The sequence below is a fragment of the Pteropus alecto genome, unplaced genomic scaffold (genome assembly GCF_000325575.1).
Source record: "Pteropus alecto unplaced genomic scaffold, ASM32557v1 scaffold511, whole genome shotgun sequence".
Lineage (NCBI taxonomy): Eukaryota > Metazoa > Chordata > Mammalia > Chiroptera > Pteropodidae > Pteropus > Pteropus alecto.
Window position 1 is genome coordinate 833,577 of NW_006431911.1, and position 14,323 is coordinate 847,899.

Sequence of the window (14,323 nt, forward strand, 5' to 3'; positions counted from 1 at the left end):
TTCAGTTCTTAACTCCATATACCAGACCCACACTTAAAGCATTATAGATCGTAAGTGAATCCACTTATCGGAGTTACGTTTCAAGCTCTTTCCTTTTATTTTAGTAAAGCTCTTGGGGAAAGCTGTGGGAAGGCACTGAGCAGCATAATGAGTCTATTGCTCCAAGCACTTAAACACCAAACCACAGAAATGAACTCAACCTGTAATGTTCCATATGTCCTCACGATACACGTGGTAAAATCTTTATATCCGTTCATGAAAGCATAACTTCTTAAATCATGTGTTTTCTGAGAAGATAATAGTCCATATCACTTTGAATTTTTTGATGGACAAAGCACCTTTGACTCCTGAAAATCTAGGTATGAGTTCTGAAAAGGATCTTGACACCAGTGAGTCCATTCGAGTCTGAAAAGGATCTTGACATCAGTGAGTCCATTCGACTCATTTAACAAATGATGAAATCAATGCCCGGAGATTTAAGCGATGTCCTCCAGCCCAGGGGTAAGCAAACTTTTCCTGTAAAGGGCCAGATAGACATCTACTCAGCTCTGCCATTGTATACTAAAGGAAATACTTCGACCGATGAGTAGAGCTGTGTTCTGATACAACTTCATTTACAAAAACGGGTAGAGGCCTGGACTTACCCTGTGGGCCACAGTTTATCTGATCTTGATCTAGATCGCACAGCAGAATAATGTCAGAGCCAGGCCAGACCCAGCTTCCATGACTGGCTGTGTTTATTTATTCACCTAACTAACACCTATTAAGAGCCCGCTGAGTGCCAGACATGAGACAGGATGATAGGGCATTCGGGTACAGTTGATTGACTCCAAGTTCAGATGGTAATATTTTGTCTACAGGGATAAAATTTAGCAGTCTCCACTAATCGTGTCTCAAGAAAACATCTCCAATTGGAGATCAAATTTCTGATCATGGAAATTATCTATGGGACACGAACATCTGATCCCCTTTAGAGCTAATAGCATAATCCATCTGCAGTCATAGATCCCTGTTCTCAAATGCATTGGCGACCGGATAATTCTCTTATCAGAAATGAGCCATCAGAATTTCCAGGACCAGCATCCCCTCCCAACCCCTGGGTCACGAGCGTTCCTTTCGAATTCTCAGCATTCGGCTCAACGCACAACCACCCCATCCTTCCTAATAGTGTCTCTGCCAAATGAAATCTTGGGGAGACACTGGTTCCAGAGACAAATGAGAAGACCGGATCCAAAGGGTCAGGCTCAAGTGAAGCAAAGGGACAGGAGAAATGATGCATCATCCTTCGAATCTTTCTATAAATATCTACCAGCTCCAACAACATTCTGGGGATATAGGAGTGAGCGGTGGGTCCTGTTCCAGGGGGGCTTAATGTTGCGGGGGTGAGGGAGTGGCATTAAACAGATAGCGATAAGTCCTGTGAAAATAAATAAATGAAAGTGAGTCATGAAATAGAGTATGACAGGGGCCGAGGAGAGAGAAGTGGACTGTATAAAACACAGTGACCAGGGAAAGCTTCTTCAAGAGGGTGTCTTTTGAGTCAAGTCCCACGTGAGGCCAAAGAGCCTGCCTCATAGAAATCACGGAAATAAAAACCACCAGTTCAAATGTCCTGAGGCAGGGACTTGTTTCGTGTGTTCATTGCGGTCAGACTCGAGCAGGCAGAATGGCGTGAGATGAAGTCAAATCAGAAGACGCGGTGGCTGCGACCCCTGTGACTCAGTGTCTATGAAGCAGCGTTCGTGCTCCACGGGGGTACAGGATAAAAATCTCAGCACTTGTATTTAAAAGTATTTTTTGTCTAAAGTAATAGGAAAGAAATTAATAGCTCATATAAAGATCGCCACTGGTGCTCTCTCTCAGTCAAGATGTCTGAAGCTCACGAACCAGGTGTGTTACTGGAAATTTCTTGAGGGAAAGGAATTATCGAAGGGTCTGTCAGGCACCTGCATCACTTTTGCAGCTTATATGTGAATTTACAACGATATTCTCCGCTTGTAACTAAATGAACCCTCACACGAAACACGAATGACTTAAAAAGTTCTGCGCAAAAAAATGAAGGATTGAAAGTGATGTAAATAACGCAAGCGCAAGAGAAAGGCAAGAAAAAATAGAGTTCACGTTTTTCCCTCTCCTAGTACAAGTTCTTTAGCAGCGACGAGTCTTGGATAAAAACAATAATGGCCTAATTCAATACTTTCAAAAGTGCCTGATTTTCCCAGTTCACAGAATGATTCAGTAGTTAGACACATATATGGACATGTAAATATATCCCGATTTAGAGACACAGGTACATAAGTAAAAATAAGAGATTCTCGAAACTACTTATCAGTAACGTACTCTAACATTTTCCCTTCTGTTTTACTGAAAAGCGATATTAGTTAATATTATCATCCACCAATAGGTTGTGACACGTAGCTTGAAAAATACTGGTACGATCAGTTCCGATGAGAAATCAGCCTCACAAAATCGAAATTAAGAAGACTGTCTAAACGTGGATTAACATCCTGTTGATCATCAGTCTCACCACGAAAGTGTATTTTCTCCCTTAGAAATTGGCTAATGGTAGCATGAAGTCATCACGATTGGCAACGTATTTTAAAAACCCATGAGACAACACTTAGTCCATTACTTTATGAAATTTTACTAAACTTGATGCATATTTAAGTATCTTTTAAGAGCTCTTAATACATTAATTCTTAGCATTCATATAATTAATTCATATCATCTGTAAACATACATACATAGACAGACACATGTGTATATGGACAGCCTTACCATTTTTTTGCTGAGGTGATGTAAGTTTGGAGATCACCACTGTCGCTCACAGAATTTGTCTACTCTGGACCTTCAGCAGCCATCGGTGAATTTCCAGGTCCCCGCAACTGAGAACTGTACTTGTTTACTATGTTTCTCCTGTGACTGCCTAAACTCAGTGTTCATGGTCCTTTATTACCTGAACTGGTAGCTTGGAAACTGTATCTCCTTTGTGAGGTCATTCTCTCCAAAGCAAGTGATTGACGGACATAAGACATCATAAGGTCAGGCCACAGAGTAGTTATTCCTATGCCAAAGCCTTGTATGAACTGGTTTGTTTTGATTCAACTTTCTCTATAATCTGGGAAGCCTTTTAGAAAAATCAAAGGGTCGGGCCTGGTTAGTACTTGGACAGGAGACCACCTAGGAATACCAGGTGCTGTAGGCATTAAAAAAAAAAAAAATAGAAAAATCAAATGTGTAAAAGGATCTGGTGTGTCCCAATCGCCACTCAGTTTACGGTTACATAATCTGCTCTGGTTAAGAGAATTATTGTTGGAGAGAGAGAAACAATCTTGGACTAGTCATATTAGATATATGGACCTCGGTCAATGTCTTAGCTTCTCTATGCCTCAGTTTCCATATTCATAAAATTCTGAAGATATTTACCTAATCCTATCATAAGAATTAATTAGAAAATCTATGGAATGGCCATTAGCACAATCCTTGGCACAGAAGGAGCGCTCCATGAGCTGTTTCTATCACTGCTGCTATTGTAAAAATTGTCTTTCTTGTGGAGATTTAGTTCCGAGTAGCACATCTTTACATGACGTACACCGCTCACGCAGATGTGCTTTAAAAAAATCAAGTCACACATTTTCACATTCACGAATAAGAAAACAATGCCACGCTAATGATGTTTGCAAGAAAACTAAAACAATCTTTGAGTCAAATCAGCACTGCTGTGTGGGTCACTTTGTTTCTGTGGCCACTAGGTCAACTTTCAAAATGATTGCAAACACTCACCTGAATTTTTCAAAGATGAAGATGAAATGGAAGGGCGGGGTTTAGAATCTTGCATTTTATTGTCCACTCTCTGGGTAAAGTTAGGTCATTAAGTCGCTTATTTTTTTCTCTTGGTCTGTTTTCCATCCACCTGTAAGATAAATCATATCTGGTTTTGACTATCTTCTTTGTACAAAACGTGTTATATATTTTTAAAAGACAGCGTAATTCACTCGGTTTTACTCATTGCAAGAATACTTCTCCTGGGAACATCACGAATGGATGTTCTGCTGACTTTACTACTTCCACCATCCTCAACTTAAATACCGATTAATGTTATAAAACTACTGGTAACAGTAAATTATAAGACTCGTTCACATTTTTCTGCACAAGAACAAACATTTACTAGAGAAAAACCTATTTTACTATAAAAGGAAACACATTTTACTAGAAACGGAAGTCAAGAATGCTGACAAAATCAAAGAGCGATAAGATCAATGCAAAGTGTCCATTAAACTCCTCTCGATTTTGGAATGCATCTCTGTTTTTAGGGGATTAGCAGATAAGCGGAAGTCTTCATGGATAAAGGAGACATCAGTTCTCTAGAATATTCCCAAAGCAACAAAAGAATGACGGGATAGTGTTGCATATAAAGACGAGAGTCCTGACTACTTTCATGTTTGCTAAATAACCCCTCAGTCACTCGGGACGAAGTACATGCTTTTCCCAAAGGATACCAGAAGCTCCTAGTGTCCAAATGTGCATACAAATTGAAACCCCTGGCCATTTCCCTTTCTCTTCTCCTTTCCCTATTCAAAGACTCAGCTTACTCTCCTGGGCTCTCGCATCCTTTAGGTGGCTTCTTTTGTCTTCTGTCCTCGCCCTTCAGGTATGTCTGACTACCTGCTTAGTGCTGTCAATGCAATGCCAACCACACCCCAGCTTCTCTCTGCTTCCCCCCTCATTCTTTCGCCCTCGTGAACTTTCCCAGCAGTCTTTGTTTATTTATGACATATATTCCCAGCAGAAGTTATTTTCACAGATCTGTGCAATGTAACTTGCCAAGGCCGCAAAATGTGTGGAAATCCAGCTTTCTCTTTCTCTGCCTCTGCCTGGCAGCCTATTGTCTCCCGTTGGCATCTGCAGCAAAGCCGCAGCCTAAAGTTGTGACAGTCCATGATATCCAAGGCAACGAGTGGCAGGGTCCTAAACATAGAATTACTTCAGTGCAAGACAAAGCATCACACGAAGCTGACGAACAGACGAACAAAGCCCATGCTTTAACATACGTCTTTATTAATACTGAGTCAAAGTCATTTCCGGCTGTCATAAGAGTTCTTTCACAAATTAGGTAAAGAAGGAGCATTGTAAATTAAGAAATTGTATGGCCATGTCATAATTCATGATAAAATGTATTAGAGGGACACCGAGGAGAAAAAATAATGGAGAAAAGAATTTCTAAGCAGTCTTTGTCAAACACTTAAGACATCATTTCTTTCTAAGTCAGGCGCACTAAATTGGAGGCAGAAATTATGGTTTTAGTTTGCATTAACTAGAGTTGAAATAATGTTTTCTTTAGTCATATAACATATGACTTTAGTCATAGTTTATGACCGAACTATGAAATAACCTGTCATCACTCTGGTAATAAGTCAAAAGCTTTAAGTGACTCCCCACTCCCCACACCCAGGGTCCCCTACAGGGTGCTGTACCTCCATAATCACCACCGGATCCACAAGTAGCCTAGCAACCTAAATAAAAGCAGCGTGCTTGCCATACAAACGCATCTTCAAGTCAATTTCCTTAGCCATGCACCTTCAACCATGTTGCTACCTTGAAACACCTAGAGTTAATCCTGGTCCTTCCTCTAAGATGCAGAAGTCAAGACGACATTAAACATCCAAGGGTTTTATTAGCGGAAATGCCTGTGCAAAAAGAAATATGGATGGAACCAGGCAAGGTTACGAGAGCTGAAAGACCAACTTTCACTTGGGTGAAAGCACCCTCGATGCCCTCAATGTCTAAGGAAGGTTCGGCGAAGCTGTCTGGGAGTTCTCGAGTCAAGGTCAACCAACAAAGGAGTCTGTATCTTCTGGAACAGCACACCTTGATATCTCCTCCCCACTTGGTCACTGTTGGGGAAGCAGCTAATGGGAGGCAAGATCCAAATCAATTCCAGAGGGCAGAAGCTGAGGACCTGGGACAAATGCTCCACAGTATAGGAGGTCTGCAAGGTGCATTCTGGGAGCTGACATATCACTGCTATGTAGAAATTCAAAACCGTACAGCTGTACAATAAATCTTGAGCCTGGCGTCCAAATTTCCCTGATCTCCACCTAACCTATGTGTAAACTTTAATTTCTAGCTCTTCCTTTTTTGATACCTCGGCATGAATCCAAGTTCTTCCTTGGTCCTCACGTGAGCCCCACAGGTGACCAAAATGCTGTCCCTCGCGCTATTTCTTCCCTCTAATATTTCCCCACCTCAAACCCTACTTTCAAGATCCTACCTATTCTGTGGAAGGTCTATCTAAAATGCCAAACCAATGAGAAGACTGTCCTCAAAACTCTTGCCCGCTACGACCATGTCACCTTGAATAAGCCCGATCTCGTCTGATCTCGGTAGCTAAGCAGGGTCGGGCCTGGTTAGTACTTGGATGGGAGACCACCTAGGAAGACCAGGTGCTGTAGGTGTAAAAAATAAAAAATAAAGGATCGTAAGCTGACAAGGTCCTTGCAATCTGTGAGGTCAACCAAGGGTTGCCTTGCCAAAAACAAAAACAAAAAACGAAAAACAAAACAAAACAAACAAACAAACAAAAAACACAAAAAACAAACTCTTGTCCCCACTCCATCTGCTCGGCCCTTATCCTACTAGAAAGGTTCTCCTCCACCTCAGAACCTGCGTGGGACTTCACCTGCGTGAACATGAGCGCTTAGAGTATTAAGCATTTTCTGCTGGCTTTAGTTGTTATCAGTTTTATAGCAAACCCCAGAAGGACTGCACACACTTCAAGTTTTTATTCCTGTAATATTGTGCAAACATTAAATTGAATAAGTACATTAATTAAAGAAAGACAGATTCTGGCCTGGTGCATATTTATCGACCCAGGACTAAAAATAAAACTAAGAAATCTTCTTTATTTCTTATTTTCATGTTCGTGCTATTTTTTAAATAAAATAAACAGGAACTATGAGACCAAAAGTAACATCAATTTGAACATTCGAGGCAAAAAATCCAACAGACCTCACCCTCAGAAAGGACACCATCGCCGCTGCAGTCATGGAAAAATTCTCACAGTATAATTAGCTGACATAGGAAATTGACCCAATAAATGACTTTTGTGAGAGATTTAAATATAAGATCCGTTAAATCAAACAAGGAGGTTATTAGACTGAGGTGGCTCTAATGCCGTAGAGGCTATGTAAGGAAACCAAAACCTAAGCCTGGAAATGCCTCAAGGTTACAAAATTGAAACGCTAAGGACAACCAATCGCTAACAGCCAAATAGGCTTAAAGCTACAGCCAATCAATAATTTCTTGCCTGGCTTCCACCTTTTCTCTATAAAATCTCTTTCCGAGCTTCTGATCACTTCCAGTTCGATGCTGCCCTTTGAGCTCCCTGCTTTCTTGTTGCCTCTGGAGGCGGTGGGCCTCCAGAGATCCCTCTCGAATCCCGGATCTTAGATCCTCAGGCTTTGCATTGCGATCTTTCAGACTTCCTTTGAACGTTTCTTTTTCCAGACTAGTCTGGAAATTGCTGGAATTGGATTGGTTTTCACTTAGAAACTGCACTGGGGCCAGCATGAGGCCTCAAGTGAATAACATGTTTTTTTAAGGTTGAACAAGTAGATTAACCTTACCAAAGATAATCTCGAATCACAGTGGCCTCAGTGGAGAACTGTTAACCATCTTATATAACCTTATCCATTTCCAAGGTGCCCTAAAGAAAAAGGACTGTCAGCCATGCGTGACTATAAAGGAGAGTGACTAGGACGAGACCCAGTTTCTGGTGACTAGGATGAGGCCTGCTGGGACACCCCACTCACTCTGGAGCCCACAGGTGGCATCCTGTGCAAACTTGCAGAAGCCAGTGAAGGATACGAATTCTTGCATCGGCTCCCCCAGGTCTCTCTACCTGTGGGGCTGGATCAAGAGACGGAAGTAGTTTCACATTGTCCCTTCCTTTCCAAATTCAGATTGGCAGGGGAAAAAGAATCACTGGTTATTGATCCTTTCTCTTCCAGGGGCAGCTACTGCCTTCTGGTTTGTGTCATTTTGTGTCCTGAGAACTTGGCTTGGAAACCATCAATTTGGGGGCCCCAAAAATATGGCTGGATAGAAATCTGGGTTGCGCCTCATTCGTGGCTAGACGTGGCTGGGCAGAAACGTGGGTTACACTTCATTTGCAGCTAGGGTCCTCCCCACTGTTGCAATTCCCCAGCAATTCCAGCTCTCAGGGGAACTGACTTGTCTAAGTCTCTTTTTTAGGGGTCATCTTTAGGTGCTGGATCATGAGAGGGTAACATCTTTGAGGACCCCTCTTGGGTCCATGGAATTGTTCAGTCCTGCTGGAAATACTTATTGTTTGTCCAGGCTGAAACCTGACAAGACATTCTAAAGGATTTGGTGCTGCTCAATTCCAATTGATTTTTGCTCAAACTCTTAACATTTTTAATATGCCTCTTTTTATCCTTTAACGATCCTAATATACTTCTTCCGCTACTCTAGCTCCTCTTTCTCGAATATCACTCATCTCAGATCTCAGTGTCAACCTTCTGTTGTAGTTTTTCGCTCTTGTTCACCTTTGAACCACACATATCCACAATTAATATAAAGAAATAAAATCACTAAATGCCTTGAAGTTGTTTAAGCGCCCCATAGCAGAGATATACTGCTTCTTTATTTAAAAAAAAAAAAAAAATTTAAATACTTTGTGAAAGAATCTCAATTGAATTCAGAGTTTTCAATTAAAATTTACAAATTGATTCTACTCTTATGTGAATAAAGAATCTTACAAAATTTTCAACCACTATGAGATGAAGATTAATCAATAATAATCTTCATCTCCAAGCATAACCAGGAATCTGAAAGCCCTTCAAACTCTTTCTACGTCATCAGCAGAGATGAAGGCAACTTATCTATTCCTTACTCGATTTAGGAAAAATCCAACTGATATACAAAACTTTTATTTCTTTCGTGAGTTTTAAGAATCTCCTAAGATAGTTCCAAAGGTTTTAAGAATCTCCTAAGATACTTCCAAAGCAGAAACATTTTCTCCAAGACAATTCGTCTCTTTTAAATATCATTAAAGTGTGACTGGCGCAGAGCCCTCGGGGAGCTGACACCCCAGAGGGAGAAGAACACATTACTAATAGCTAGTCAGGTGCCAACTGGCTCTAAGTTGCCAATTCCCTATCCTGGAAAAAGCAAGTATAACTAAGCAAAGGCAACTTCGATGATCATCAGGAGACATTCTCTGGCATCAATATGCTGCTTGGCAAGCAAGGGATGAGTCAGGATTGCAAATGCCACCTGAATCACGAGGTGGCTTCAACCATACAGTCCACGTACACCCTGGAACAAGCTGATCTTCAGGTCAAAATTACTTCGAAAATCCTCAGCCAAGAAGTTCTTCTCCTTACACCTCAAATTTAAACAGGTGATTAACCTGAGAAATAGTAACGAAACTGAATAAGTTTGCTTAGATTAAAACACACAGCTGAACCCCACAGTAACCCCTTCTTCAAGAGAAAACAATACATTGAGAAACTATTCTTTCCAACATATATGCCTACTGTTACAGATTTCAAGCGCTCTCGCAAATGTATTCTTAATTTTACATTGTCTTGAGAAGTTTCCTTGTTGCATTTAACCGCTAATTTTGTTCATTTCAGTCAACAATAATTCTTGGACGTTTGTAACACTCAAGGCAAAAGTTAAGCAAAGAAAATAGAAGTGACAGTCCAAATCTTCAAGTAGAAAGACCGGGACGAGCACACCCAACAATAGGAAGAAGGAGGACAGAGACAGAGTGAAAAAAAAATGTCAGGAAGCAGAAATGAGCATTTCATTTGAAGTGGCGGCAGCAGCTAAAGTCTATGGGAAGCCATTTAATGTAACAAGGGATGGAGGCAAAGCAGTAGAAGAGATAACCCCAAAAGCAAAACTCTTAAAATACACAGAGCAAACAATTTCGAGAATTCCTCCCTGATTCGGGACTTCATTGTTATTCCTGAAATAGTGAGAAATTGAATAACGAAGCAATTTTAACTATTTAGCTTCCACAAAATGAAAAGGCAGGAACTCAGTCTTGAAAAGTGGCCTTTCTTCCTTTGTGCGAAATGGAGGAATTCGATGGTCCTAATATGTTTTTTATTTCTTAAGAAATTATCCTAGAAAATGTCCATCTCATCTCAAGATTCTGTCTCAAAATGATCAATTCCAAGTCTAAAAGAACAGAAGTATACATTTTTCGCAAACTTTTATCACGCAAAAACGTAAAATTCCTTTTTAACGCTGCATGACAAAGCCTCGAAACATTGCCCAATGCTGAGCTTTGCCACCTTGTGCTTTAAGCTCGTATCAACTCCATATTGCAAGGAATAAAAACTGATATCCTGAATAACTTAGTCATTGTCTGCAACTGTAGTTCTTCCCATAAGCGGGAAATGAATAACTTTTTAATTAAATAAATGTCAAATAGTTCAGTTTAAGAATAGGAACGGCTTTAATAAACCTATATTATATTCACAAATGTTGGAAAACATGGTGAGAAAACAACTAATATTTTCACACCTTCGACTGTTTATTAGAACCAGGGATACACGAATATATATTATTTTGACAGCTACATTTTTAAAGATTTCTGCAATTATATTTGCTTTTTTAATAATTCGTATCGTAAATGTGCATCTTCTTGTAAAGCTACCTTAGGGGAATAGGAAGAAGCTTCATTTCCACTAGGGCAGCATAACCGGATTCAAAGTACATTTCACAGGATACTTTATAGTCAGAATCAACTTCTTTTCTTCTGTAAGAGTTTTCATAGTAAGCGTTCTTTTAAAGTACACGTGGAACATTCTACAGGATAGACTATAGACTGGGCCACAGAACAAGTCTAAGTAAATTTGAAGAGGCCGAAATCACACACAGAGTGTTCTCACCATAGACTCAGAACGTGGAGTGTGGCCCACTTCGGTGACAAAGGCTGGTGCCTCCTGCTGACACGTACGTAATTCCCACACACGAGGCAGGATTGTGTGGCCCAGATGGCATGAGATGGCAAAACAGGAATATCCCAACCTCCACCTCACCCATCATCCATTTTTTAGCCCAATGGGCTGAACTCTTATTTTCAGCTAATATCCAATGAGGAAAGAAGTATTGCTAAACCAAAACAAAGACTCTTCTTAGTCAGACCAGACGAAGGGATTTCGTTAACTTCCGTGTGGCGAAGAATTAGAAGTTGATAACAGAACCTCACTGTGTATCTGTTAGAATTTCTTCTTTGTATATGTTTAAGTTACTGTAGGTGAAATGCATATAATTCGCATTCCAAGCTGGGAGATTAGCCATTCTCAGAAATTTCTATTGTCATCGGACCCAGCTAAAGTCAAACACTTTCCCAAATCCTTTGTTAACAAAATCCATAAGGAGAGTTCAAAAATTGATTCACTTCTTAGTTCTCTGTAGTCAGAATACATAAAGGACTCCTGTAACTCAACAATAAAAAGGTGAATGAGCCAATTTAAAAATGAGTAAAAAAATAAAAAATAAAATAAAAATAAAAATGAGAAAAAAACGTAAGTAGACATTTCACCAAAAAAGACACATGAATAATAAGCATATGAAAGGACGTACATCATCAGTCATTTGGAGCAACTAGAATCCTTATGTACTGCTGGTAGGGGTGTCAAATGTATTGCTAAACCAAATCATTTGTAAAATGATTTGTCAGTTTCTTTAAAAATTAACCTTATCGTACAAACCGGCAATTCTACTCCCAGGAATCTACCCAAGAGAAATGAAAACACATGTCCTCACACAGACTTGTACGTGAATGCTCATAGTATGATTATTCCTAATAGTCAAAAAATGGAAATTACCAAAATGCCCATCAACTGGTGACTCCATAAACATAACACGATCTAGCCATAAACCAGAATATCGCTCAGCAATAAAAAGCAACAACCACTGATATATACTACAACATGGATGACCCTCAAAAAATTATGCTAAAAAAAGAAGCCAGATGCAAAAGACTACATATCTTGTACAATTCCATGTATATGAAATTTCAGAAGGACGAATCTGTAAGATATAGAAAGATCGATGTTCGCCTGGGCCCAGTGCGGGTCGGGGTTGGGCCATGGAGCTGGGAGTTGACTACAAATGGGCTCAAGGGAAATTTGAGAGTAATGGGGAAATTTTAAAACACGATTGTCACAGTGGTTACGTAATTCTATTAATTTACTAAAAACTAAAAAAAGAAAACCACCGGGTCAATTTAATCCAAAATCTTCATTTTACAAAGAAGAAGAGTGCCTTCCTCTGCCCATAAAAATGCATGAATATTCTTCTAGCTCCTTCTGTCTGTCTCACGCGTTTGAACTCTGACATTGCTTTCTAATTTTTCATGTTGCAGATTCTGTTTCCCATGGGAAGAAGAGCACCTTAGAATATAGGGCAAGAATTTGTGCTAGATTCTTGATGAGTTCATTTGAACTGAACTTACTTGATTTGAATTCATAGGAATAAGCTCGGTGAGACCCAGCCATTCTCCTGAATCGGATCTAATATAGCGGCCTTTCTATTCCTTAATTACTCAGCTTGTACTGCTGCAAATTCCCCAAACATACACGAGAATACTCACAGCCAGGGACAAACAAAACATAGCCTCTAGGATAAAAACAACATACAAAACGCAAACTGTACTCTCATTGTAAGTTAATATTCATTTCCGTTTTTCAACATTAGCGGAATCGATAGTCCTATATATAAAATGAGGAGACATCCCAGGTGAGTTCTAGATTCCCTCCAGTTCTAACATAAATCATGACCCTCCTGTTATTCCTGGCTATCAGTTATCATTTCGACCCACTATTGCCTATTTCTGTAGTAGTTGAGCATGAATCTATTTTTGTCACACTGTTCTTTTATCACATCCTTAGGAAAGTAAGATTTTTTCAGATCTCAAGATCAAAGAAAAAAAAAATCTCAGCTTTTAGAGAAGCTGAATTCAGGAACATTTCAAAATGATTTTCTCAAAATCCAACATCGACACACATATTCAAGATTCCTAACTTAAAGAACTGACCAGTAGGATTTTTTCAATGAAAAGAAAAAAAAAAAAAAGCATTGAAAAGCAACTCTTTTTTTCAGTTTAAAAATGAACTGAAATATAAACAAAAATAGTCATCTGATTTATAGTGAGAAATATAATTCATAGTCAGAAGCACAAATTCAGTCCAGCATGGCCGTTAGCAGTCAGGATGCTTAAACTCTTCCCAGAAAGGCTGTGAGTAAAGTAATTTATTATTTTAATCATTAAATTTAGGTATCGTTTGGCCCATATCTTCTTATTTTATAATTCCCAGTATTAGGGAGTGAAGGGGACAATGGGAAAATGGAAAAGTAATTCTCTCTGGGGAATCGAAAAGGGGAAATCGTTGAAAAATGGATGTGGATTTTGACTTTTCACTTTACCTTTTTGGAACTGTCAGATATTTTTGTCATGAACAGATACTACATTTATATTTCAAAACCTAATAAAAATTAGTCAAGAACAAAATGGAGCTTTTTCTTTTCCTTGTATGCATTAACTTTGAAAGAAAGGGGACATAGTAATAACGAACTTTAAGAAGAAAAGGCCTGGCTTTGCCATCAAAAATATTTAGAGTCAAATTTCATAGCACCCAGGCACATATATTGTCTTAAGCTTTCACGAGAGCATAACAATTAGATTTACGTGGCTGTCTCCTCCCTAAATAGTGAGCAACTCTACAGCTGGTTCTTGGACTCATTTATTCTCTCTTGTGCCTAGCACACTGCCTGATATATATTAGTTGTTCAACAAATGTTCCTCAAACTGAACTAAAGCACTGAAGTTCTGCCTTTTCTAACACTCATCTTTGTCCTCTTTGGTGACTCAGCTTCCTACATTCGAAGTAAAAGGAATAATAACTACCTCACAGGGTTGTTGATTAAAGGACACAATGTATATAAAGCCCTTAGCACAGTGCCTGGTGTGTGGCAGTCTACATTCGCCCTCACCCCTGCTTCCAAAATAAGTCTCTTCCCAATGGGAACTAGTAATAATTTTCGTAAGGTTAAAAAAATCAGCAGTACTTTATCTGACTTTGAATTGCCACTTTGAAGGCAGTAGAGATGGGCCAGTAAAAACATTAGCGTTGGTGTTTCATGGGTCCTAAGACCACTCGTACATTCCGTGATTTGCTAGACAGACTGACAGGATCCAGGAGCAGGTGGACTCACGGTTACAGTGTATTACACTCATTGCCGAGCAGAGAAAAACCCATCAGGAAGAATCTGGAGGAAT

At 39.6% G+C, this 14,323-nt stretch overlaps 1 protein-coding gene and 1 pseudogene across 1 annotated transcript in view; one reads left to right on the forward strand and one right to left on the reverse strand.

Annotated features, from left to right (window-relative positions):
- FRMPD4 (FERM and PDZ domain containing 4) overlaps positions 1-14,323 on the reverse strand; it is a 712,471-nt gene that overhangs the window by 659,895 nt on the left and 38,253 nt on the right. Inside the window, exon 3 of the mRNA XM_006906031.3 lies at positions 3,784-3,913. Coding sequence (XP_006906093.2) covers positions 3,784-3,838 — 55 coding nt within the window. The 5' untranslated portion in view covers positions 3,839-3,913. The remainder of the gene's footprint in view (positions 1-3,783; positions 3,914-14,323) is intronic.
- On the forward strand, positions 6,337-6,455 carry LOC112472305 (annotated as a pseudogene).